Source organism: Zea mays, chromosome 4, assembly GCF_902167145.1.
Source record: "Zea mays cultivar B73 chromosome 4, Zm-B73-REFERENCE-NAM-5.0, whole genome shotgun sequence".
Lineage (NCBI taxonomy): Eukaryota > Viridiplantae > Streptophyta > Magnoliopsida > Poales > Poaceae > Zea > Zea mays.
Window position 1 is genome coordinate 67,972,404 of NC_050099.1, and position 23,853 is coordinate 67,996,256.

Here is a 23,853-nt window from a genome sequence, read left to right on the forward strand (position 1 = left end):
TGGTGGTGGGGGTGGGAGCTGTGGCCAGGAAGCCTGTGAATGGCTAGCCGAAGCAACAGAAGCTGCAGGATGATTGCCCACATATTCTGGTATGTAGGGAGAGTGGCACGAAGCAGTGTGCAAGACCTGCTTCGGCTGATTCTGTCGGGCTTCGGCTTCTGCGATCTCCTTTTGCTTCAGAATGGTGATTTGGCACATTCTTGTAGTATGGCCCTTGTCCTCACCACAGAATAAACAATAAATCTTCCTGGGCCGATCCCCATATCTTCCTTCGAAGCCCCTGGCGCCTCTGCCCCTTGGAGCTGGCGGCCTGAAAGAGCTTTGCTGTTGCCCCGAAGATTGTGAGGTGTACTATGGCCTCTAAAGCTGGCTTCCTTTGTCGTCATTCTGACTAGAATTGTGGATTGACCTGACATGCCTCGGGTGGATTCTTCCTCCAAAGCCCCTGGTCATCTCCGAGAATCTGTAAGCTTCCTCCCTTCTTTGGCGAAAGTTGTTGTCAGCCCGGATGTATTCATCCATCTTCTGAAGCAGCTTCTCCAGAGTTTGTGGGGGCTTCCTGGTGAAGTACTGAGCCATAGGTCCTGGCCGAAGACCCTTAATCATGGCCTCAATGACAATTTCATTGGGCACTGTGGGAGCTTGTGCCCTCAGTCGCAAGAACCTTCAGACATACGCCTAGAGGTATTACTCATGGTCTTGCGTGCACTGAAATAAGGCCTAAGCTGTGACTGGCTTCATCTGAAAGCCTTGGAAACTGGTCACCAGCATGTCCTTGAGCTTCTGCCACGACGTGATTGTCCCTGGCCGAAGGGAAGAATACCATGTCTGGGCCACATTCCGGACTGCCATGACGAAGGACTTAGCCATGACAGCTGCATTGCCTCTGTATGAGGATATTGTTGCCTCATAGCTCATCAGAAATTGTTTTGGGTCTGAGTGCCCATCGTACATGGGTAGTTGGGGTGGCTTGTAGGATTGTGGCCATGGGATAGCCTGCAATTCTGCTACCAGGTGAGAAGCATCATCAAAAGTAAAGGTATCATGATTAAAATCATCATATCATCCATCTTCGTTGAATAAGCCTTCTTGACGAAGCTCCCTGTGTTGTGGCATTTGGTCTTGTTCATCTTGAGCAAGATGACACACTTCTTCAGTAGCTTCATCGATCTTCCTTTGAAGATCGGCCAGCCGAGCCATCTTCTCCTTTTTCCTTTGCACTTGTTGATGGATGATTTCCATGTCCCTGATCTCTTGGTCCAACTCCTCCTCCTGGAGTGTTGGACTGGTGGTCTTTCTCTTCTGGCTTCGAGCCTCTCGGAGAGAGAGAGTCTCCTGGTTCGTGTCCAGTGGCTGCAGTGCAGGAGCCCCTGGCGCTGCTATCTTCTTCGGCGGCATGACGAAGGTCAGTGCTTGCCGAAGGTGGTCGAATGAGTTCACCGGAGGTGGGCGCCAATGTTGGAGACTTGTTCTCAAATGCTATGAATTAAGAACAAGGCAACACAAAATGTTAAAGGTTAATGCCCTTCGTCCTTCGAAGCATTATTTCCCTTAGGATATAATGATCTTCAGACGAAGGTCATGAAGAACATACCTTCATCATCGTGGTATATGTTAATAAAAGAAGAAGCATATAAAATATAAGAGACAACATGAACAATCATATAACATTATTAACTCATCTTCTTTATATTATCATGGAAAAACAGAAACAATATTGAATTATATTTGTATCTTCGGCTTGACAGAGGGTGAAATTACAAGCGTGACGCACAAGCGAGTACCAGTCAGCGTGAACAGTACGGGGGTACTGTTCATCTATTTATAGGCACAGGGCGCAACCTGTGTAAATTTACATTCATGCCCTTTATATTTACTATTGACTTATGAATAAACCAACGGGGACTAGATTGTCTTTTCCCCTTTAAGTCGGTTCCTTTTTCCGCCACTTAGCCGAAGCTTCCTTGCGTGTAGCTTCGAAGCAATCATCAGCCTTCGTCTCAACCATGCTTTTCACATCGCGTATGGTTTTAACCCGAGTCCGAAGTTACCTGTTCATATGTCACACTTGAAAAACATTGTTAAATCATGTTTTTGAGGACCTTCGGAAGACGAAGGCCTCCAACAGCAGCGTCCCCTAAATTTCATCTTCTAAAGAAATATTCTCTATCCTTTATAGCACCCTCTAAACGATTCTATTCTCTATATTTTCTTCGTCTACAGCAACGTCCCCTAAATTTGGTTCTCTATATCTACAGTGTTACTAGATTTGAATAATCTACATTTTTTTCACCTATCACAAAAAAGTATGTCATGAATTTAAAATACTTTTTACAACACATTTTCATTTAATGTAGAAATTACTCCTCGATCCTATATAGGAAACAATACATTGGAAATTTATATTATATACTTTTCCATGTCGTACACACAACAAAAAATATTGTTCGTATGTGCCAAAATAGAATTATGGAGTAATGAAAATAATTACATTACGTCACCTGCATGCCATAATCACTAGAAGCAACTTTGGTCATCCAATGCAGGGAACTACATTCAGACAAGAAAGGGTCATAGCTCAAGCACGGTGATTACATACCCTAGTAGAAATGGTCATGATTTAGATTATTTTATCAAGAAGCCTAAAGATAAATTATTGTATAGGAAATTTCCTTAAGTCAGGTGGAAACCGAATAAATGAACTAAACTCATTTTATGTGTCAAAATAATGCCTTGAACACAGATGACTGAATCTGAACCATTATGGGAAATCAGAACGAAATAATGCCTTGCTTTATGTGTCAAAATCTGGATTAATCTATGTGAATGAACGAAATAATTAGGGAGAAAATGTACCGGTGACTGAATCAAACACAGGTAAAAAAGGAACAATATAATGTGACCCCTCTGAACTTAGTGTTCTTCTCTAAACCGTTATGGGAAAATAGAGAAATCAAACGCAACATGGCAAGGAGACTCCAATCACCTTCGATGGCTTGGATCGGGACCTTTGACAAAATCGAAGACGAAGCGTACGAACACGATGGACTTCACTTCCTTTTCTCAGCACCGACCTGCGAGGAGGGAAGGGGCGGCGTTTGGCTACATCAAACTTGGACGAATGGACGGTCGTCCTCAGTGCTGGCTTGAGCTCGCGACGACCTCTGTTCGGACCTGTCCGGCTCCGGCAACTTGGGGCCCAGCTTCGCCACTGCCTTCGACAAACAACGCCGGGAACAACCGGCGCCGCGGGGAGACAGTTGCAACCGGAAAGGAGCGCGAGAGGAAGCTTCCGCCCCGACGCGGGAGGGAGAAGAGTCGGCGTATAAGGGACATCCGAGATCCGCCACATTTAACGTCTTCTTGGCAACCGGTAAAATTTAGAGTTCCCTTTGGCATTCGTTGTTGGACGCGTACAGGATGCTACTGTCCGCTAAACTTAACGTACCGGACCGTTTACCGATCATTGTTGGAGACAATATAACAATGAAACACCGTTCTACAAGTGTTCTTATACGAACACATCTTATGAGCAGACCGTTGGTCTGTGAATTGTGAGAAATCTCTAAGAAGTTTATGAAAGAGACACCAAAGTATGACTTCTAAGAAGCTTATGAAAAAGAAACTAGAGTACAACTTATAAGCTCTACATGAGAGGTAGTCTAAAGGACGCTAAGTATCGGTCAGATTTTTTAGTAAAACTAGTTTGCACAGAACTACTAGTTCGAGGCATAGTCCATTAAACATGCTAATTCAAGGTATAATATATTGAATAGTTGTAAGTTAGTGTAACTCTTGACTATATATGAATGTTCAACTTAATATTCTTTACAACATTTGAGAATATTTAGAGAGTCAACCAGTTTATGCCTCTGAGATCTGGTGAGAGATTATTAAAGTTTATTGTGCTACCGCCCAATCTACTGCACATATAAATTACATATACATCCAAACAAGATCTCTAAACGGTTCCCCAAGAAAGATTATTAACACTACCCAATCCGAGTAGGCCGATTTCTGGCACAAGCTCAGAAGGTATACGCTAATTAGGTTGATGGCGATCGAGAAACAACACAAAGCAAGGTTCCAAATGCGGACACAAAATCCTGTAGAAACAAAAGCGCGGCAAAGCCAGACGAACAGGCCAGCCAAACAGATCTCAGCACCGCAACAATTCGAGCGATCAGGCACAATGCATCGGAAAAGAACATATTACATATTTGATCTAGGAAAATCGTGATTTCCCCTTAGCTTGCATAGTCTGTCTGGAAACACCAGTCTTATTATTCGGATGTATAATAATTACAAAAAACACCATCACTGAGTTTTGCAACAACGGCAAAACTGACACAGGTTGGTATAGTTACAAAAACACCATCACTGAATTTCGCAACAGCGGAAAAACTGACACAAGTTTGCGTGCCCAATTTTCTAGTGTACAACAAGGGCCATGCATAGCAATCCCATTATTACTTTTCGGCGAAGTGCACAGAGGGGAAGTCCTGTCACTCTCCTCGATCCTACATTCCTACTACACCAAAAAAAAAAGATTCTTTTTTAGAATATAGCAACTAAGCAGCCCAATAATTGTGCCATGAGACATCAAAGAAACAAAGAGATGGTCCCTGCATGCTGTGGCAGTATTATTTGAGACCAAACGAGTGCGTTTAAGTAGATAAGCAAGATGCACTGTGATGGGTGGAAAACCATGTAGATAAGTGTCGGTTTGTGTATTTGCCCTTTAAGTTTCAAAAGCACACATGTAATTTCAACTTTGCACTTCGAATGCCGATCTTGGGTGTGAAATATCTCTCAACATTAGAAAAAAATTTGTAGCAAAACTGTCTCACGATACCTGCTTTGATTCCTCTGCTGACCAGCAAAGATCAAAGATTTAGTCTTTCAATATACCAAATTGCCGTAGAGCTGACTTTAGATTGTCTGGACCATATCCCTCAATTGAAGCAATTCCTTGTTTGTCAAAGGATACAACATCTTGGGATGAATAGCTTCTGTTAGCATGAACTTGGTTTGGAGCAGTATTGAACGAGCCTTTGAGTATGATAGTTTTGTGCACGCCTCCAAGTAGTCCTTCATAATCTGTGTCACCACACTCACCGACAATCACGGTGATGTTTGACAGCTCTACCCCCCATCGGATATACAAATACCTGCAAAAAAGATCAATAGAATGATTAAACACCAGAAAGTTGTTGTTCGGATTTTTTTTCTCACCCTGCAAAGACGCATAGATACAGGGTTAAATTTCATACTACAAAAATGTGGAGCTTTGCTCAAAAGGCCGTTTCAGAAATTCTGGTGGACAATTACGTCATAAATTAAGAATTGCAACAAAAGAGCAGAATACACTGGGCAACGATTCCTTAGGCCAACACATACCGTGCAAACAGACGTGCAAAACATTGTTTTATACTGTAGATGACACCATTTATAGAGTTAGAGTTTGAAATAAGGAGTGAGATAGGTAACCTGCTGGAGATAGCCTTAGGTGCAAGTGTGTAAGTGCACACTGCTCATTTGCACGCTTGCAACTAAGGACTGATCACGCAGGACGCAGGAACTAGCAGTGTGAAGCAATTACACTTTGTGCGCTTGTGTCGTTGAGTAGTCAATGTTTCATTGGTTGTCAAAGTGTTGTGTGGGACCTATGCACAATGCTGGTATGATTTGTTAAAGACCGGCTATAAGGGAAACATGAAAATTTTTCTATCTGAAGAATATCACGGTTAAAGGAGATCTCCCACTCTTGCAATCTTGCATCTGGATCTCATTGTTCTACCTCATGTTGACGGCACAGTCTGCGGGTCCAAGGATATTTCTTCCAGAACTGATTTCAACTATAATACAATGCTTGTAATTTTTAGAGTGGACGCACTCACCTGTTCAACCCAAAAGCTTAAGTTGCTAGAATAAGGTAGACAATCCACTTATAGACTTCAACACCCCACTCATGTGGGGTCGGATAGAAAGGCGCAAACGTGGAAATAAAGGGGCACAGGCATAAATAAAGCCTCCGTCAAGATTCGAACTCGAGACATCTGGCTGCAATACCATGTTAGAGTGTAACCACTAACCAATTAAAAACCCAAAAACTTCAGCTATTAGAAGGTAGGCAGTTCACTTATACACTTCAACAACCCCCTCAAGTGCAGCTGAAGGGAAAGGTGCAAATGTGGCAATAAAGGAGGCAGAGGCACAAATAAAGCCTCTGCCAGGATTCGAATTCGAAATCTCTTGCTCTAATACCATGTTAGAGTGAACGCACTAACCAATTCAACCAATTCAACTAAAAAACTTAAGTTGTTAGGAGAAGATAGCCAATCCACTTATACAATTCAATAGTAATCATCAAAACTATATATTGATTTATTATGAAATAATTCCTTCGTTCGAAATTATATGACATTTTGGCTTTTCTAGATACATAACTATATAAGCAAAATGTTTTATAATTTGGAATGGAGGTAATATTATATATAATAAATCTACTAATTTCAAATTCACATGATGACCACATAAAAAGTTCGTCAAACCTTGGAACGTTACTGTGAAAGTTCAAGGGCAACCCACAATTTACGCAAATTAAGAAAGAAGCTTACAGAAAGAAATGAAAGCATTAAAGTAACAATCAGACCTTAAAGCCTGTGAGCGAGAAGCCAAAACAGGAATTACATTCAACTTGCTACCATCATGGCTGTACAAAACATGGCAACGCAGTGCTTGTATTCTCATTGTCCTCCTAATCTCCTTCACAGGAGGTGCCTAAAAAAGTGAAACATATTAAAGCATCAATAACGTAAAGAAGATACAAAAAAAGGTGAATAATTTGACAGAGCACAAGACTAAGAAACATACAGCTGCAGTATTGGACACTTTAAATGAAATGCAGTAGGTGGATGAGCATTCTTCATCCTCAATAAATATTTTTTGTCCACTTTCTTTGTTTTTCTCAGCTGCCCAACGAATTAATGTCTTCCTTAAACCTTCTCCTCCCCAGCGATATTCAATTTGGGAGTGATAATCAAGATCAATCATGAATGGGAGCTCAGCAGGGTTAAGCATGTCCTCAGAGCTTGAAGATGGATAACAAAGATCACTGCCACTGTTGCATATGAAGGCATCAAAGTCACTAGCTTCTATCCCTCCAGATATAAGCAAAGTATGTAACTCTGATATTGCTCTAGCCGTTGACAACACAAAACCAACAGCACCACTTGATCTCTCATTTCTTGAAGCTTCAAAAATATTTTTAATAACCTGAACAAAGTCTGCATCTTGCACAGAGTCTACAGCAATTACAATGATGTGCTTCCTCCTACGCAATGACGACCACTTACCATTCTCACCTGGCACATCCTTTTTGATGTCATTAACACCTGACAACTTTTGCGCTGCATCCTCAAAATGCCTTCTCAAAGCATTTGAATTCCCTTCTTTGCTGCCTGATTTTTCACTGTCCAAGGAAAGCTTTAAGTTAAGTGATATGTCATGAATATCCCTCAGAGAGTCCTCGGGTGAATCTGCTTCAGATATTTCAGCTGCAACATCATTCTTTTGCCAGCGGGGATGTCTAGGCTTGAGAGTGACTACACGTGCCAAATAGTTCTGGCAATGTTCAGGCCATGAAAATTTATGGATGTTTTTCAGACCATTCTGGCGACATTGTGACCACAAGTGCTTATCTGACACAAGCTTATAAAGTGCCTCAGCTATTTCATTTTGATTGTGGGGGTCAACAAGAATTCCATTATCAAGAACCTGAGCCAAGGAATCCAAAAAGGGAAAAACATACTACATTAACAACTCAAGCAGGAAATTTGCCAACAGTAACAAAGAAAGCATGTGCATCAATACCCGATGTATGTCCACAGGCCCACCATTTCGGGTGGCAACCATGGGTAGACCATATGCAGCAGCCTAGAATGAAAAAAAAAAAGTCAAGATCAAATAACCAATTAGCAACCATTATTAACTTAGGCATAAGTAAGCAAAGAAAATATTGCAGAAGTAACCACCTCAATCAAGGTGAGTCCAAATGGTTCAACCAATGCACAATTGATAAAAACTCCCTGAAAATAATTGAAACTCAAATAAACATGAGTTGTGAAAGTCAAGAGTCAATCATTAGATTTCTTGAGATAAAAATGAATTTATACTAGCAAACACCAAAGTTCTCCAGATAACACATAAGATAAAACAAAAGGTAGTCACCAACACACACGACCTGATACTGATATTAAATTTTGATAAAATAAAACTCACTCCATTCCAAAATGCTAAATCTTTTTTAGCTTTGTCGTAAGTCAAACTTATCTAGTTTTGACCAAATTCATAAAGAAAAATGAACAAACATGTACAACATCAAACGAGATTCATTAGATACACCATGAAATATATTTTGATACTGCATGTATTTTACACAGTAATTGTTATAATATTGCTCAAAGTTAGACAAGTTTGACTTTGGATAAAACTAAAACAACTTAAAATTTGAAGTAAAGGATTAATAACTCAAAAAAGATAAGATGGAATCCACTACCACTCCGATCACATTGAAACATATCAAAAAAAGAAGAAGGCTCGGTTACTTTTGTTCTCGCAGCTAAACGATAAATATCAGGAACTTCAGATTGCTTATGGTGCTTGGGGTATGCCACTTGTCCATATAGATCATATTTATCAATTAACTTGAGTGCTGAAGTCAAAACAGCTGCATTTGTGCTTGACATTTCATCAATGACATCACGATTCCCCATGATCAGTGTCTGCAGGGAAAACAGTTGCCATTACTGAGCAAATACATCAGTAATCTGCACACAATAAGCCAAACAACAAAGAATTTGTATACATACAAGATTTGCTAAATTTCTCAGTTCACGATGTTCACCAAATGCTTTGACTAGAGTAGTGATATTCTTCTTCGGATCCGGACGAGCAAGAGCAAGAATCATTGGCTTCCGGGGGTTTGAGAAGAAGCGCATTATCTGAAATTATCCAAGTGGTGTCAGTGTCACATCTGCACATTCTTCTGGCTATCTTACGGGAGAAAATAAAAGAAAGAGACACACATCAGCCCAAATAGGTGGATCTGGTGAACCTGAGCCATCTCCATTTCCTTCCTCACTGTCGAGGTCAACATCATGTGGTGCTATATGACTAAACTCCATGCCAGGAGGGATTGCCTGATAATTCAATCAACAAGAAATATATCAATAAAGTAAATAAAGAAAATTTAAAATGCTTTGAATGTTGATCCAGGATGTGCGTGATAATATAACAAAAATAATAATAAAGATAATGTAAAAAATGAAGTGCTCTGATAGTTTGATGCAGATATACGTACAATCATACGGGGCATGTAACGACCAAAGCAGCTCACACCACGCCTTATTCTTGCTCTGAGTTTCCGGGCCATAGTTAGATCAAAACCATCATATAATCCCCATTGCTGTTCTATTTCTTGCCTGGTACTTGTAATTATGATTTCAGATGTATCAAGGCAAAGTTCCTCGGCCTCAATTCGACGCATTATCTTATAGGTTGCATTTATTTCATCCCTGGTTTGACGCCCTTGCTTCAAAATCTGGTCCAACTTATCTCTGCCAAGAGAATGACCAGTGAATACCATGGGTACATTGAGTGCCCCAGACAGTAAAGCAGCAGAATCACCAGCATCAGCATAGTGTCCATGTATAACAACAGGCCATACTGGTTGCCCACTACCAATTTGTTCTCCAAGGACCTTGGACATCTGCATGATATGGACAAGTGCGCCATCAACAAATTCCTGGATGTGAGGCCATAGATGCTCTTTAGGGATATATTTGTCTCTTGGTCCGAATGGTATCCGGACAATATAGGCACCACTGCTTTCGCCCAGCTCAAGCCCAAAGTTTTCTGAACTTATTGGACTGAGCATCTCAGTAGGTTCCCCATAACTCCAATCAACATCAGGTGCAGAAATCTGCCTTGTTAGTAGATCCACTCTGTATACTCCTGGTGTTGAACCTAAAGCCCTAGCAAGTTCTACAACATATTTCACCTGCAAGTTTTTGAACCAATTATTCAGTTAAGAACATGATTGTCACATACTGCAAACTATGGGGAGCAAGTAGGAGAAAGTCGAGATACACGTACTCCACTAGAAACATTAAACAACTAGGCATGAAGACATACTGAAACATGCAGATAGGAAAACGAGATAACAGTAAGCACCTGACCACCTGTATCTGAATCACGTCCCAGCTCCATATTCTCCCCGCGTATAAGACCATGAATGCTACATAAACAAGAAAAGAGTAATATATACAGGTGGTCCATGAACTTATCGCGGTGTATTACATAGGTCCATGAACCCATAAAATGCATTCTGGAATTCTAATCTTGTTAAGTGATGCAGAATGCAGATCCAAGGTGCACATCTTAGTACTAGGACCGTTCACCAGTTCGGTCGCAAACTTGTCCCCTCCTCCGCCCGCACCGTTCTCGCCGATCCTTATTGGTGTCGCGCTATGGAGGAGTACGCAGCCCTTCTGTCCAGCCACACCTGGGACTTGGTGTCGTGTCCCCCTGGCACCAACGTGGTCACCGGCAAGTGGATTTTCCACAGAAAGCTCAAGTCCGACGACTCCCTGGATCAGTACAAGGCCCATTGGGTCCTTCGGGGTCTCACTCAGCGCCCCGGAGTGGACCACGACAAGGCCTTCAGCCCCGTCGTCAAGCTCGCCACCGTTCAAACCGTCCTCTCCCCCGCCCTCTCCCGGGACTAGGTGGTCAGACGTCAAGAATGTCTTCCTTCACAGCACTCTGACCGATACGGTGTACTGCAGCCAGCCTGCCAGCTTCGTCGACTCCACTCGTCCGAGTATGGTGTGTAAGCTTAACCACTCTTTGTATGGCCTCAAGCAAGCGTCACGAGCATGTTACAATCGCTTCGTCTCCTACTTGGTCTCCCTCGGCTTCGTCGGGGCCAAGTCGTACACGTCCCTGTTAATCCTTCGGCGCGGCGACGATACCGTCTACCTCCTTCTCTACGTCGACGACATCGTGCTCACGCCTGTTGACACTCAGGCGAAGATCTCCAACGACGGTGGCGCCTAGGTCGACAACGTGGCGGCCTACCGAAGTCTCACCAAGGCTCTCCAGTACCTCACCTTCACCAGGGCCGACATCGCCTACGTGGTCCAGCAGGTGTGCCATCTCATGCGGGAGCCCCACCTCATCGTTGTCAAGCAGATTCTTCACTACCTTCACGGCTCCCTCAACTACGACCTCCTCCTTCGACCCTCTCCAACTTCTGAGCTGGTGGTCTACATCGACGTTGATTGGACTGGCTGCCCCGACACGCACCGGTCCACCTCCGGCTACGCCGTGTTCCTAGACGCCAACCTCGTCTCCTGGTCCTCGAAGCAACAGCCCATCGTCTCCTGCTCCAGCGCCGAGGCCGAGTATCGTGTTGTGGCCAACGGCGTCGCCAAGGCATCCTGACTCCATAAGCTACTCCAGGAGCTCCACAGCCCCCTCGCACGTGCCACCCTCTTCTACTGTGACAACGTCAGTGTGGTCTACCTCTCCAATCACGTGCAGCACTAGCGCACGAAACACATGGAGATTGACCTTTCTTCGTCCGCGAGCGTGTGGCAGTCGGCGATGTTCATGTTTTTTGCGTCCCGGTCGCTTCGCAGTTCGTCGACATTGTAAGTAGAGGGACTCTAACTCTCATCAGAGGATGACACTATGAGTTGGGGCAATTTTCTGTTTATTTCCTCAAACACTACACAATGTCATACCCTTAGAGGGGTTGGGGACACATATTTATAGCCCTAGGGGCTGCACTACCACACCTTCTCACACACACTACACAACAGGATTGTCCTCTAGATGCTAAAGAGACTACAGAGGACAGTCAAAAGCGACTGTTGTCCTCTAGATGCTAAAGCGGCTACAGAGGACAGTCAAAAAGCGACTCTTGTCCTCTAGATGCTAAAGAGACTACAAAGGACAGTCAAGCTGTCCTCTAGATGCTAAAGGACTACAGAGGACAGTCAAGCTGTCCTCTAGATGCTAAAGGACTACAGAGGACAGTCAAAAACAGGCTGTCCTCTAGATGCTCAAGACTTATTCCATCATTCTCCCCCTAAGTCCTGGGCGTCGTCTTGTGAGAATGTTAGGTCATCCCGGACCTGGAGCAAAGCTCAACAAACTTGATCTTCCCAAGGGGCTTGGTGAGCAGGTCTGCAAGCTGATCCTTGGTGTTGATGTAGCGCGCCTTGATGCTCCTTCTGCCAAGCAGTCTCGGATGAAGTGGTATCTCAGCCGGATGTGCTTGCTCCGTTCATGGAACACGGGGTTCTTGGCCAATGCCAGAGCGGACTGGCTGTCCACCCTGAGTTCCACCGCTCCAGTGTCTCTCCCGAGGAGATCACCGAGCAGTCGAGCCAGCCAGAGCGCCTGAGTCGAAGCAGTGGACGCCGCTATGTACTCGGCCTCGCAGCTGGACATGGCCACCACCTGCTGCTTGACCGACTGCCAGCTAATGAGGCACTTGCCGAGGAAGAAGAGGATCCCGCTTGTGCTCTTGCTAGTGTCAATGTCGCCGGCGTGGTCGCTGTCGCTGTACCCGACAAGGTGTGCCTCCCCAGGGCACCTCGGGTAGTAGAGACCGTGGTCGAGAGTCCCCGCAACATAGCGGATGATCCTCTTCATAGCCTGCTCATGCTCCGTCGTCGGTCGCTGCAAGAACCGACTAACGTAGCCGACGGAGTATGCCAAGTCAGGCCGTGTGTGGACGAGGTAGCGAAGGCTCCCCACAAGACGCCGGTACTGTGTAGCATCCACCTCCTCTGTCGTGCTGTCGCGACTCAGCTTCAGCCTCTCCTCCATCGGAGTGAGAGCTGGGTTGCAGTCGGTGAGCCCAGCCAGCTCAACAATGCGCTTGGCGTAGGCGGTCTGGCGAAGTGTGATCCCGGAGTCTCCCTGGTGCACCTCAATCCCCAGGTAGAAGGAGAGATGCCCCAGGTCACTCATTTGGAAGGTGGACTTCATCTCTTCCTTGAACGCTGCCACCTCTGCATCCTTGGCGCCGGTGATCACCAAGTCGTCGACGTAGACACCCACCAGCAGGGCATTTTCTCCATTGCCCCGCCGATAGATGGTCGCCTCGTGCGGGCTTGGCATGAAGCCCATCCTCTTGAGCGTGGAATCCAGCTTGGCATTCCACGCCCTTGGTGCCTGTCGCAAGCCGTAGAGAGCCTTGCGCAGGCGCAACACCTTGCCCTCCTTGCCAGGGATCGCAAAACCTGGCGGCTGGTGTACATAGACCTCCTCCTTTAAGTCGCCGTTAAGAAACGCCGACTTGACATCCATGTGATGAACATGCCAGCCCTTCAGGGCTGCCAGCGCGAGGAGGAGTCGCACGGATTCCATTCGTGCTACAGGGGCGAAGGCATCGTCGAAGTCGATCCCCTCCTGCTGCAAGAAATCGCGTGCCACCAAGCGAGCCTTATGCTTGACGATGGCGCCGGCTTCATCCCTCTTCAGTTTGAACACCCACTTAAGGGTGATCGCGCGATGACCATGAGGGAGATCAGCGAGCTCCCAAGTGCGGTTCGTCTCAACCGCGTCCATCTCCGACTGCATCGCGGCACGCCAAGCCGCATGTTTCTCGGCCTCCGCGAAAGACCGAGGCTCACCATCGTCGCATGCAAGATGCAACTCTCCTGCCAGAATGCGAGACGCAGGGCCCGGCACCGACGGGTCGATGAGAAGGCCCTCCACCCTTCGATACCGCAACGGCTCGCCGTCGTAGCACGCGTCGACGCGCTCCTCGTCGCGGGACAGAGGGGTCACGAGCTCCACTGGGTCGTGCTCGACACGAGCTGGTGTCGGAGAGGACGTTCCCAGAGAGGGTACCGTCGGTGCTGGAGTACGTGGTGGCGAAGAGCTCGCTGTAGCCGGAGTCGTGGCTGGAGTGCGTGGTGGTGAAGAGCTCGTTGTAGCAGGAGCTGGAGAGTGTGGCGCTGGAGTCGGTGGAGACTTGGGGGCTGGGGTAGACCTGCTCGGAGAAGAGTTGCCTACTCCCCCAGCTCCCTCAAAGTGGACGTACTCGATGGTGAAGTCGTACGTCGTAGTCGTGCCGTCGTCCACCGCCTTGTCCCACGCCCATCCTCGCCCTTCATCGAACACTACGTCGCGCGCCGTGCGCACACGCTGTGTTCTTGGGTCAAGGATGTGGTAGGCCTTCGAGCCCTCCGCGTAGCCAATGAGCACCCCCGGGGTGCTCCTATCGTCGAGCTTGCTGATGTGGCCAAGCTCCTTGGTGAATGCGAGGCAGCCGAAGACCCGTAGGTGAGAGACCGCCGGCTTGCGCTCATGCCAAGCCTCGTACGGTGTCATCCCGTTGAGAGCCTTGGTGGGCGAGCGATTGAGGATGTAAACCGCTGTCACCACCGCCTCTCCCCAGAAGACAGCTGGCATTCCTCTCTGCTTGAGGAGAGCCCGAGCCATCCCCACAACCGTCTGGTTGCGCCGCTCGACGACGCCGTTCTGCTGCGGGCTGTACGGCGCGGAGTAGTGGCGCTGAACGCCCTCATCCGCACAGTACGACGCGAACTCAGCCGTCGTGAATTCGCCGCCGTTGTCGGTGCGCAGCACGCGCAGCTTGCGGCCGCACTCCGCCTCCGCAGCGACCTGCACACGCCTGATGGCGTTCGCAGCCTCTCCCTTGCTGCCAAGGATCATCACCCACATGTAGCGGGAGAGATCGTCGACGAGCAGCAAGAAGTAGCGTCGTCCTCCTGGTGTGGCTGGTGTCACCGGGCCACACAAGTCCCCATGCACGAGCTCGAGCCTCTCCTTGGCTCGGAAGCTCGACTGCTGGGGAAAGGGGAGTCGTCTCTGCTTTGTCAACACGCAGACATCGCAGAATTGCTCCACATGGTATCGGAGCCAAACTATCCTGCAGCCTAAACATCTCGTGCTCATCTAAGTAGAGGGACTCTAACTCTCATCAGAGGATGACACTATGAGTTGGGGCAATTTTCTGTTTATTTCCTCAAACACTACACAATGCCATACCCTTAGAGGGGTTGGGGACACATATTTATAGCCCTAGGGGCTGCACTACCACACCTTCTCACACACACTACACAACAGGATTGTCCTCTAGATGCTAAAGAGACTACAGAGGACAGTCAAAAGCGACTGTTGTCTTCTAGATGCTAAAGCGACTACAGAGGACAGTCAAAAAGCGACTGCTGTCCTCTAGATGCTAAAGAGACTACAAAGGACAGTCAAGCTGTCCTCTAGATGCTAAAGGACTACAGAGGACAGTCAAAAACAGGCTGTCCTCTAGATGCTCAAGACTTATTCCATCAGACATCTTCACCAAGTGACTTTCATCCACAGTGTTCTCTGAATTTCGTCTAGTCTCAACATATGTACAGGACAGAGTTGAGACTATGGGGGTGTTAGTGTGTTGTGTATATTGTAATGGGCCATGGCCCACATTCCTAGATATATATAACATATCCCCTATCCAATTAGGGTCAGGGTTTCCAATCTAACACTTGGACAGTGAGGGCACCTTTGACGTCGATAATCCACTCCCTGTTCAACAGTGCTTGGGACACAGTTCGATGCTTGATTATTCTCTTGGGAATGGTTTTGAAGAGGTTGGAGGCCAACTCTTTGATTGTTTTTCCCTCTAGCCATATGTCTACCCAAAACAAGGTAGTTTGCCCATCCCCCACTATTGTTTGGACCACCATATTAAAGAGAGCTCGAGCATTATTTGGCACATGGATGAGTAATCCTCTCCAAGGTCCGCAAGAATCTATTTTTTCAAGCAAAAGTCACCGGACACAAAGGGCCCAACTCATTATCTCTAAATTTAGAACACCCAATCCACCATAATGGAGAGGTCATTGTATTGAATCCCAAGATACCATACAATTACCTCCATTAGCTTTCTCGTTTCCGACCCAAAGAAAGCCTCTGCGCTTCTCATCAATTGCCATGAACACCCATTTAGGTAGATCAAGGGCAGTCATGTGATAAATATTTAGGGCAGACATGACAACCTTTACAGTGACCAGTCGGTCAGCCTTGTTCATGAGTGCTCCCTTCCATTTTGGGAGGTTTTTTGCCACCTTGTCAACAATCTTGTGAAGATCAGCCCTTGAGAGTTTATGAACGCTAAAGGGTTGGCCCAAATAGGAACATAAAAAACTCGATCGGTAGGGGAAAGACCACCCCCACGCTATTATATTAAGAAGAAGCTCAAATCGGAGCCCCAGCCGAGAAAAATCATGAAAACTGCCCCCCGTGCAGCATGAGGGTCCACACCCTATAGGCCACACCTTTACTCATGCTTTGAGCCCTTCCAGCCCCTACACGAGGATCCGCCCCCTATAGGTCAGTCCATCTTGTGTGCACACAACCAAGGGAACCGGCAAGTGGCCTTTTTTAACCTCGGCCTAAAATTTGCTCCCACTGGATTCGAACTAAGGACCTGAGGAGTGCTACTCACACCACCTAACCAACTCAGCTAGAGGAACATGGAAATTACTTGATGTCACAAGCTAGGGTGTTAGTAATTAGGGACGATCTTCAGCTAGAATTGCTAAGCTTTTAGACAGATTTGTTACAAGCCCTGTACCTTGTCCAAAAACATCCATTACCTCCTTAACCAGGAGCTCACTCTCTATGGAGCGTAGAAACAAGACCACATCGTCAGCATAGAAGGAAATCAAATATTGGCTATGCTGAACTGCTAGTGGCTGGAAGAGACCTTGGACAGAACGACAAATAAGAGAATTCTGCACATACATGACGAGAATGAAGAGCATGGACGACAAAGGGTCACCGCACAGAGCCCCGTGAAATGGGAAATGCTGCAGCCAAGTTCTCCATTTATGAGGATCTTAGTTGAAGAGGTTGCCAAAAGGAGACAAACCAAGTTGCAACAACGGCGTTCGAACCCCAAGTGCAGCAAGACTTCTATAAGAAAAGCCCAAGATACTGAATCAAAAGCCTTAGAGATATCCAGTTTGAGGAAGACGTGGGGCTCCTTCCTGTGCAGGCTTTTAGCCATTTGTTGGACAAGGAGAAAATTATCCTAAATATTCCGTTTCTTTATAAAAGCACTCTGGTTAACTGAAACCAGTTTGGGTGGCAGTAAAGCTAGGCGATTAGCCATAACTTTAGTCACCAACTTTGCAAAGTTGTGCACAAGGTTGATTGGTCTATAGTCTTTCACTTGAATGACATCTGAAGTTTTTGGCACCAAGGTGATGAAAGTCGTGTTCAGTAACTCGAACTTGGAAACATGTCTCCTCTGTATGGCTAGAATCACATCTTCTTTCATAATGTTCCAGCATACCTTGTAAAATCTACCAGTAAATCCATCAGGTCCTGGGGCCTTATCTGGGGACAAATCTTTTCCACAGTTGCAGAACATGACATGAGCCAAAAACCTACAACTATGGGCCTGTTAGAGTGGACACACTAACCGGTTCAACCCAAAAGCTTAAGCTGATGGGAAAAGGTAGTCAATCCACTTATACACTTCAACACCCCCACTCACGTGCAGCCAGAGAGAAAGGCGTAAACATGGAAATAAATGGGTGGAGGCACAAATAAAGCCTCTGCCAGGAATTAAACTCGAGACCTCTGACTTTGATACCATGTTAGAGTGGACGCACTAACTAGTTCAACCCAAAAGCTTGTTAGAGTGGACACACTAACCAGTCCAACCCAAAAGCTTAAGCTGATGGGAGAAGGTAGTCAATCCTCTTATACACTTCAACACCCCCACTCACGTGCAGACAGAGAGGAAGGCACAAACGCATTTTTCTCGGAAGCGGGGAACTGCGCTTTATATATTAAGAAGTAGAAGGTCCAAAGAAGACCTGGGTATAGAAAGACCTCCCTAAGGAGGCCAAAACACGCACAAATAAAACGATCCATACAGACAACACTCAAACAAACCCACTAAAGATCAAGGGGAGGGGTCAAGCCTCAAGAAGAGGTGTTGCCAAGTAGGAGAGACCCCTCGCTCCAGCTAGTTGCCATGATCTTCTTTCATCATCAGTCTGTAGTAGGATGGAGGAAAGACTAGGAGCCACTCCATCAAAGATACTACAACGATTTCGATGGTTCCAGATCATCCAGGCCCCCAAGATAATAAGAGAGTTCAGACCTTTCTTAACCATCCCATGAACTTCTCCAGAAGACTCCTCCCACCAGTCTAGGTGTTGAGTTTGTGATCCAAATTCTGAAGAAAGCGGCCAAGTTGGCGAGCGAAGCGGAGGCCCGTCGCCGGGAGGCTTGGGCCGGAGCGTAGCGAACGTGGAAATAAATGGGTGGAGGCACAAATAAAGCCTCTGTTAGGATTCGAACTCAAGACCTCTGACTTCGATACTATGTTAGAGTGGACGCACTAACCAGTTCAACCCAAAAGCTTAAGCGTATGGGAGAAGGTAGTCAATCCACTTATACACTTCAACAGGGCCAACTTCCAATGACAACATAATAATGCATGCCATTGCATGAAGACCGAACTATGAGGAACACTTCCTTCGACATGATGTCCAATATTGAGTATGAAAGTATAATCAGTTAAACTTGTTCATGGATTAAAAAGGCCTTTGACTCTGTGCATTGGGAATTTCTTCTGGAAATTCTTCGACACTTGGGTTTTGGACAGGTTTGGTGCCATCTGATTTTGAACCTGTTATTAACATCCTCTACGCAAGTTCTTGTAAATGGAGTGCCTGGACAGCCTATAAATCTCAAGAGAGGGTTGAGGCAAGGTGATCCTTTATCCCCCCTTTTATTCATCCCAGTCATGGATATTCTTAATAGCCTATTTACCAGGGCAGATGAGTGTGGATTGTTACACCCCCTTGCTGGTAGAAGCATTAGCCAAAGGGTTTCAATGTTCGCAGATGATGTTGTTGTTTTTGTTAAGCCAGTTTCTGGGGACTTAGTGGTGGTCAGAGAAATTTTGAGGTGTCTTGGTGTTGCCTCAAGTCTTCAAACTAACTTGCAAAAAAGTTTCTCCTACCCAATTCGGTGTGATAATGAAAGGATTGAGTTGGCTGTCCAGACCTTGGGTTGTGCCTCAAAAAACTTTCCTACAGCCTATCTTGGCCTCCCTCTGAGCAGCAAAAAACTTAGTGCTGGAGACCACGCTCACTGGATAGAGAAAATTGCTGCCAAGTTTCCAGGATGGGAGGCTGAGCTTCTAAATCTTGCTGGGAGAATCACTCTTATCAAATCTGTACTCTCTGCCATCCCGGTTTACTTATTTATTGCTCTCAATGCTCCTAAATGGGTTATCAAAGCCTTTGATAAAATTCGAAGGAATTTCTTGTAGAAAGGAAGAAAGGAGGCTAGAGGAGGTAATTGCCTTATATCTTGGGATAAAGTCACTCGGCCTTTTGATTTGGGGGCCTTGGAATTCCTAATCTCCACACGATGAACTGGGCCCTACAAATGCGATGGCTTTGGCTACAAAAAAACTGCTCCTTCTAAGCCTTGGAGCGGCCTTGATCCTAAAATATCGTCCCAGGCCAGAGCTTTATTTCAGGTTGCAGTGTCTACCACCATTGGTAATAGTATTTCAACCTTCTTTTGGAAACATAGGTGGATTCATGGGTGTTCTATTGTAGATTTAGCTCCCCTTATTGTTGCTGCAGTTCCGAAGAAGATTAGAGAAGTAAGGACTGTGCAGCAGGCCCTTACCTCATACTATTGGGTTCATGATATCTAGAGAAATCTCTTCCTGGCTGTGATTGAGCAATATCTACAATTATGGGAGGTTCTTGAAACTTTTCAGCTTCAAAATTCAAATGATCAACATGTGTGGCAATTTAGCAGCAATGGTCTGTACACCTCCAAATCTGCCTACAGAGCTTTTTTCATTGGAGCGGAATCCTTTGAGCCCTGGAAAAGAATTTGGAAGAGCTGGGCAGCCCCTAAGTGTAAGGTCTTTGTTTGGCTGGCCATAGACAACAAATGTTGGACAGCCGACAGACTCAAAAAAAAGGGGGCTTCATTATCCTGAAGACTGTGTTCTATGTGATCAAGAAGGTGAAACTGTGCAACATATTCTATCTAATTGCGTCATCACAAGACAGTTTTGGCATAATATTTTAACTCCAAATGGTCTCTCTTCTGTGGTTCCAAAGAGAAGAGATTCAGATTTTGCTGAATGGTGGAGAAAGGCTTCAACTAGGATTCCTAAAAGCAAAAGAAAGAGGTTTAATAGTATGGTACTCCTTGGGGCTTGGAGTCTTTGGAAACAGAGAAATAGGTGTGTTTTTTACGGAGCTCGACCCTGCCTTTCTACCTTAGAGGATGGATTCAAAGATGAGATGAGACTGTGGTTTTCTGCAGGAGCCAAGAACATGCGCTCCCTTTTTGACCCTGGTTAGAGAAAGGAAAGTCTTGTAGCCTCTTGGTAGGCTGGGGTGGTAGTGTGTCGTGTGGCTGGTATGTGTCTGTGTTGTGTTTGTTTGGTGTGTGTATATGTTTTTTGTGTGAGTCTGGTGTGTTTTTTTTAGTGTTGTGTTCTGATTGTCCCAGGCCTCAGGCCTTTTTCCCTCTACTTTAATATAATGATAAGCAGCACTCCTGCATATTCGAGAAAAAAAATAAAGAACAAACTATACAATCCATAAACAAGTTTAACTGATTATATGGCCACTCTATGTTTAGACTCTTAAACACCATTAACTTCGAACAAAAAAAAAAGAAGAATGTGTAGATCTAGATCAACTACAGCTATTAACTCCAATGCGCCATACCTTATCAATACTATGTACAACTTTTTATCTTTGTGCTGGTTTGCCCATGTATCAATAGCATCAGTTGAACCAATCCTTGGCATCCGCGTCCTCATGCTCTCATCATGAATAGATGGTTCATTATTTGTTTCTCCCTTTTCTCCTTCAGATAGGTCTTCAGACAAATCAGCAGCATATTGACGAGCTTTCTCAAATTCCATGCGTTGTTTAGACAATCGTGAGGCTTCCTCTCCTTCTATCTGTGGTCAAAAAAATTATAAAGAGAACATAATTTCTGAAACCAAATCATGAAATATAACAAATATATGTACCGTGGGCATGAACAATTCTACTATGGCACTACAAATGTGTTTTATGTATCTGCAGCTAAATGTGTTTTATGTATCTGCAGCTACCTTCTGTGGTTAAAGTTCAATGCCAAGATTGTAGTACAAGCAAGAATACCAGTATAAACTTTCACATGTTTGCATCAGATGCTTATCATGTATGTTGGCAAATTCATGATAGATATTATGCTTAAATATTTGCATCAGATATTTATCATGCATGTTGGAATGCCCGTGGAAAATATTATGCTATACTGTTTGTGCTATCCTCTCAAAAATAAAAAGAAAAGATCTTTTTTATTTGAGCCCTAGAAGGTTGCCATATCTACTACCCGCAACTATTCCATGACAAAATTAGAAAAGACAGCTAGTTCATGGATCATTTTAAATTTATCTGATGTACCCTTCTAAAAACAAACAACCTATGTGACTTGAAATACTTCCTTTCAGACAAAGACCTAAGTATAAATCAGACTTCCACAGGTTTGCATCCAAACCTTGATGTAACATGTGTGCTTTCCAGCATCAGAGCACAATACAAGAAATTTATCTCAGCAGGAGACAGCACATAAGACACTATGTCAATTGATCAGAGGACCCAGTTCAAGCACAAGCACAGCACGAGTAGGATTTAAATATTCCCCAGGTGCAACAAAAGTTACCCGAGCCTGACCACCCAGTCAACCATACTATGTCGACAACTACATCTTAGTGCTAGTTGTCTACATATTATGATTTTTTTGTAACCACATATTATGATTGATTGGCTGGTCAGGCAGCTCTCTATCAAAGCAGGGGCTTTGCCCTACTGTTTTCACTCAAAAACACTACTACCACTAGTATACTTCTGGTACTAGAATCCGTTGTCTAAATAGTTACCTCAGGAGCACGATCTCCAAAAGTTAGTTGGTTCTTGAGTGCACACAAAATTGGTCGGCAAGCTTTTCAAGAAACAAGTAATGCTGCTATCAACTTTTATTCGGTCGGACATGCGTATACCTGCTTCTTCTTCCTGGCGAGGTTCCAGATCCTCCACGACATGTTCTCCAGCCGCGTGTTCCGCTCCTGGGGACTCCTCATAGCCGAGGTCTGAAACCAAAATTCATATAAATAAATAAAAATGGCAGAAAAAAGACATCAAGCCAGAAAAAAAAAACGTGCCCATAACACTCGAATAGACATCAGCTGAAGGCGGCGGCGGAAGGACTTACGCGGACCCAGGTCTTGTAGAGGTCGGTCTCGTCGAAGCCGGAGATGACCTCCTCGACGAAGTATCGCGCGGGGCTGAACCGGCCGCGCTCTCGGAGCATCAGCGACGACTTATCCCGCTTCTCCACGGCCGTCCCGTCGCGGCCGTCCCCGCTGCCTGCGGCTGCCGAGAGATCTCCCGCGGCCCCGCCAGCGTCCAGAATAGCCTCCAGGTAGCTGTTGATCCAGTCGTTCCCGGCCATCTCGCCCCGTCGAGCTCGGCGCCCCCGCGAGCGCCCCTGTCTGCTTTGGCGATTCGATTGGAGTCGGATCCTGGAGGTTTCTGGAAGGGGTAGAAAGGTGGGAATGGACTCGACGGTACGCCAGCTGAGGCTAATGCTAAATTGCTAATGATTATGGTCAGTGATCTCGTACAGTGTTTATGGGGTTTTTTCTTGCTTTCGAGAGTAGTAGGAAACACAGCTGGCCGACATGGGTGCAGCAGGAAACGGGTGCGCGGGGCGCTTAGCTGCTGCGCGCCACGTTGCGTTCTGGCGGAGCAGGCGCTGTCGCCGTTCGGAGGGAGAATCGGAGCCTACCATTATTGTCCCATGTATACCAAATAAAATAGCCACTCAACAACTCATATATGTTTGTTGTTTTGCTAAACCTGCATGATTAGTTGTACAAAGCTATCTCTGTTAGTTGGCTATATTGCTTGTATATAGAGGTGAGTAAAAGACCCGATACCAAATATCTGAAGCTAGACTTGAAATGATCTCCGTCTTAATTTATAATTCGTTCGACTTTTTTACTAAGTTTAACAGGCTCGTTTTATTATTTTTTTGCGAAAAAAATCAAAGTCATATATAAAGTATATTATATGTTAAACGATATTACAATAAAAGTTAACTATAATTATGAAAAATTTTGAATAAAACGAGTGGGACAAATTTGGGATAAAAAGTCAAATAAATTATAAAGTGGAACGGATAGTAAACACACTAATTTAATTTTAATTTAGATAGTTCATGAAATATTTACTGGTATCCCAACCCATTGGTCCAGTGCAATATAAATTTATTATTTGATATGGAAAAGTTTAAAGATCTTACACATTCTAATGAGCAAAAGTATTACTACTATTCAATTGGTTATACTAGAGTAGAACTACTAAGCTACAATTATTAAGCTACACAAGCTAAGCAAATCAACTATACAAGAGCAACAACACAACCACAAGTTATCAACTAGTAAATAAAAGTTTATGTTGGGGAATTACAAACCAACAAAAGATAATAACGCGGTGATTTTTATCCAAGGTTTCATGGTTTGTCAACCACTTAACTTTATTGAGACAAGGTCAAGATTGCTGCTAGTACTCTTACCAATGATGGCCCGTAGGTCCACTCTCACCTCGCAAAGCGTGGTTACACAAGAGCTCTAGCACTTGATTCAACGAGTCCACTTGATGTCATTTCCATCTCACTTCTACTAAAGCTATTGTT

The 23,853-nt window shown here is 45.1% G+C and overlaps 1 protein-coding gene and 1 long non-coding RNA gene across 3 annotated transcripts; both read right to left on the bottom strand.

The window, feature by feature from the left end:
- Window positions 1-1,673: 1,673 nt before the first annotated feature.
- On the bottom strand, window positions 1,674-3,631 carry LOC109945521 (uncharacterized). The gene is made up of 2 exons (XR_002268732.1): window positions 2,987-3,631; window positions 1,674-2,550 (listed from the first exon to the last, which is right to left on the bottom strand). It is a non-coding gene; the product is annotated as an uncharacterized lncRNA (long non-coding RNA).
- Window positions 3,632-4,197: 566 nt separating this feature from the next.
- LOC100384028 (uncharacterized) lies at window positions 4,198-22,942 on the bottom strand. Of its 2 annotated transcripts, none has more exons than XM_008679443.4 (14): window positions 22,369-22,942; window positions 22,157-22,246; window positions 20,832-21,070; window positions 10,237-10,300; window positions 9,365-10,063; window positions 9,090-9,203; window positions 8,874-9,005; window positions 8,610-8,786; window positions 8,037-8,090; window positions 7,876-7,938; window positions 6,877-7,779; window positions 6,656-6,783; window positions 4,856-5,171; window positions 4,198-4,528 (listed from the first exon to the last, which is right to left on the bottom strand). In XM_008679443.4, exons 1-13 carry the CDS (start codon window positions 22,606-22,608, stop codon window positions 4,895-4,897), a joined length of 3,180 nt encoding a protein of 1,059 aa, XP_008677665.1. In that variant the 5' UTR covers window positions 22,609-22,942; the 3' UTR covers window positions 4,198-4,528; window positions 4,856-4,894. The 2 variants fall into 2 exon arrangements, with proteins under 2 accessions (XP_008677665.1, NP_001349168.1); NM_001362239.1 differs by having other exon boundaries at window positions 4,220-4,531; window positions 22,369-22,664.
- Window positions 22,943-23,853: the final 911 nt, after the last annotated feature.

Excerpts from the sequence above, each read along its gene's own strand:
- LOC100384028 (XM_008679443.4), bottom strand. The coding sequence starts at position 22,608 with ATGGCCGGGAACGACTGGATCAACAGCTACCTGGAGGCTATTCTGGAC. Across the intron at positions 21,071-22,156 it reads TCGCCAGGAAGAAGAAGCAG|ATAGAAGGAGAGGAAGCCTC; the intron begins GTATACGCATGT and ends TTTTGACCACAG. Across the intron at positions 6,784-6,876 it reads AAGTGTCCAATACTGCAGCT|GCACCTCCTGTGAAGGAGAT; the intron begins GTATGTTTCTTA and ends TCACTTTTTTAG.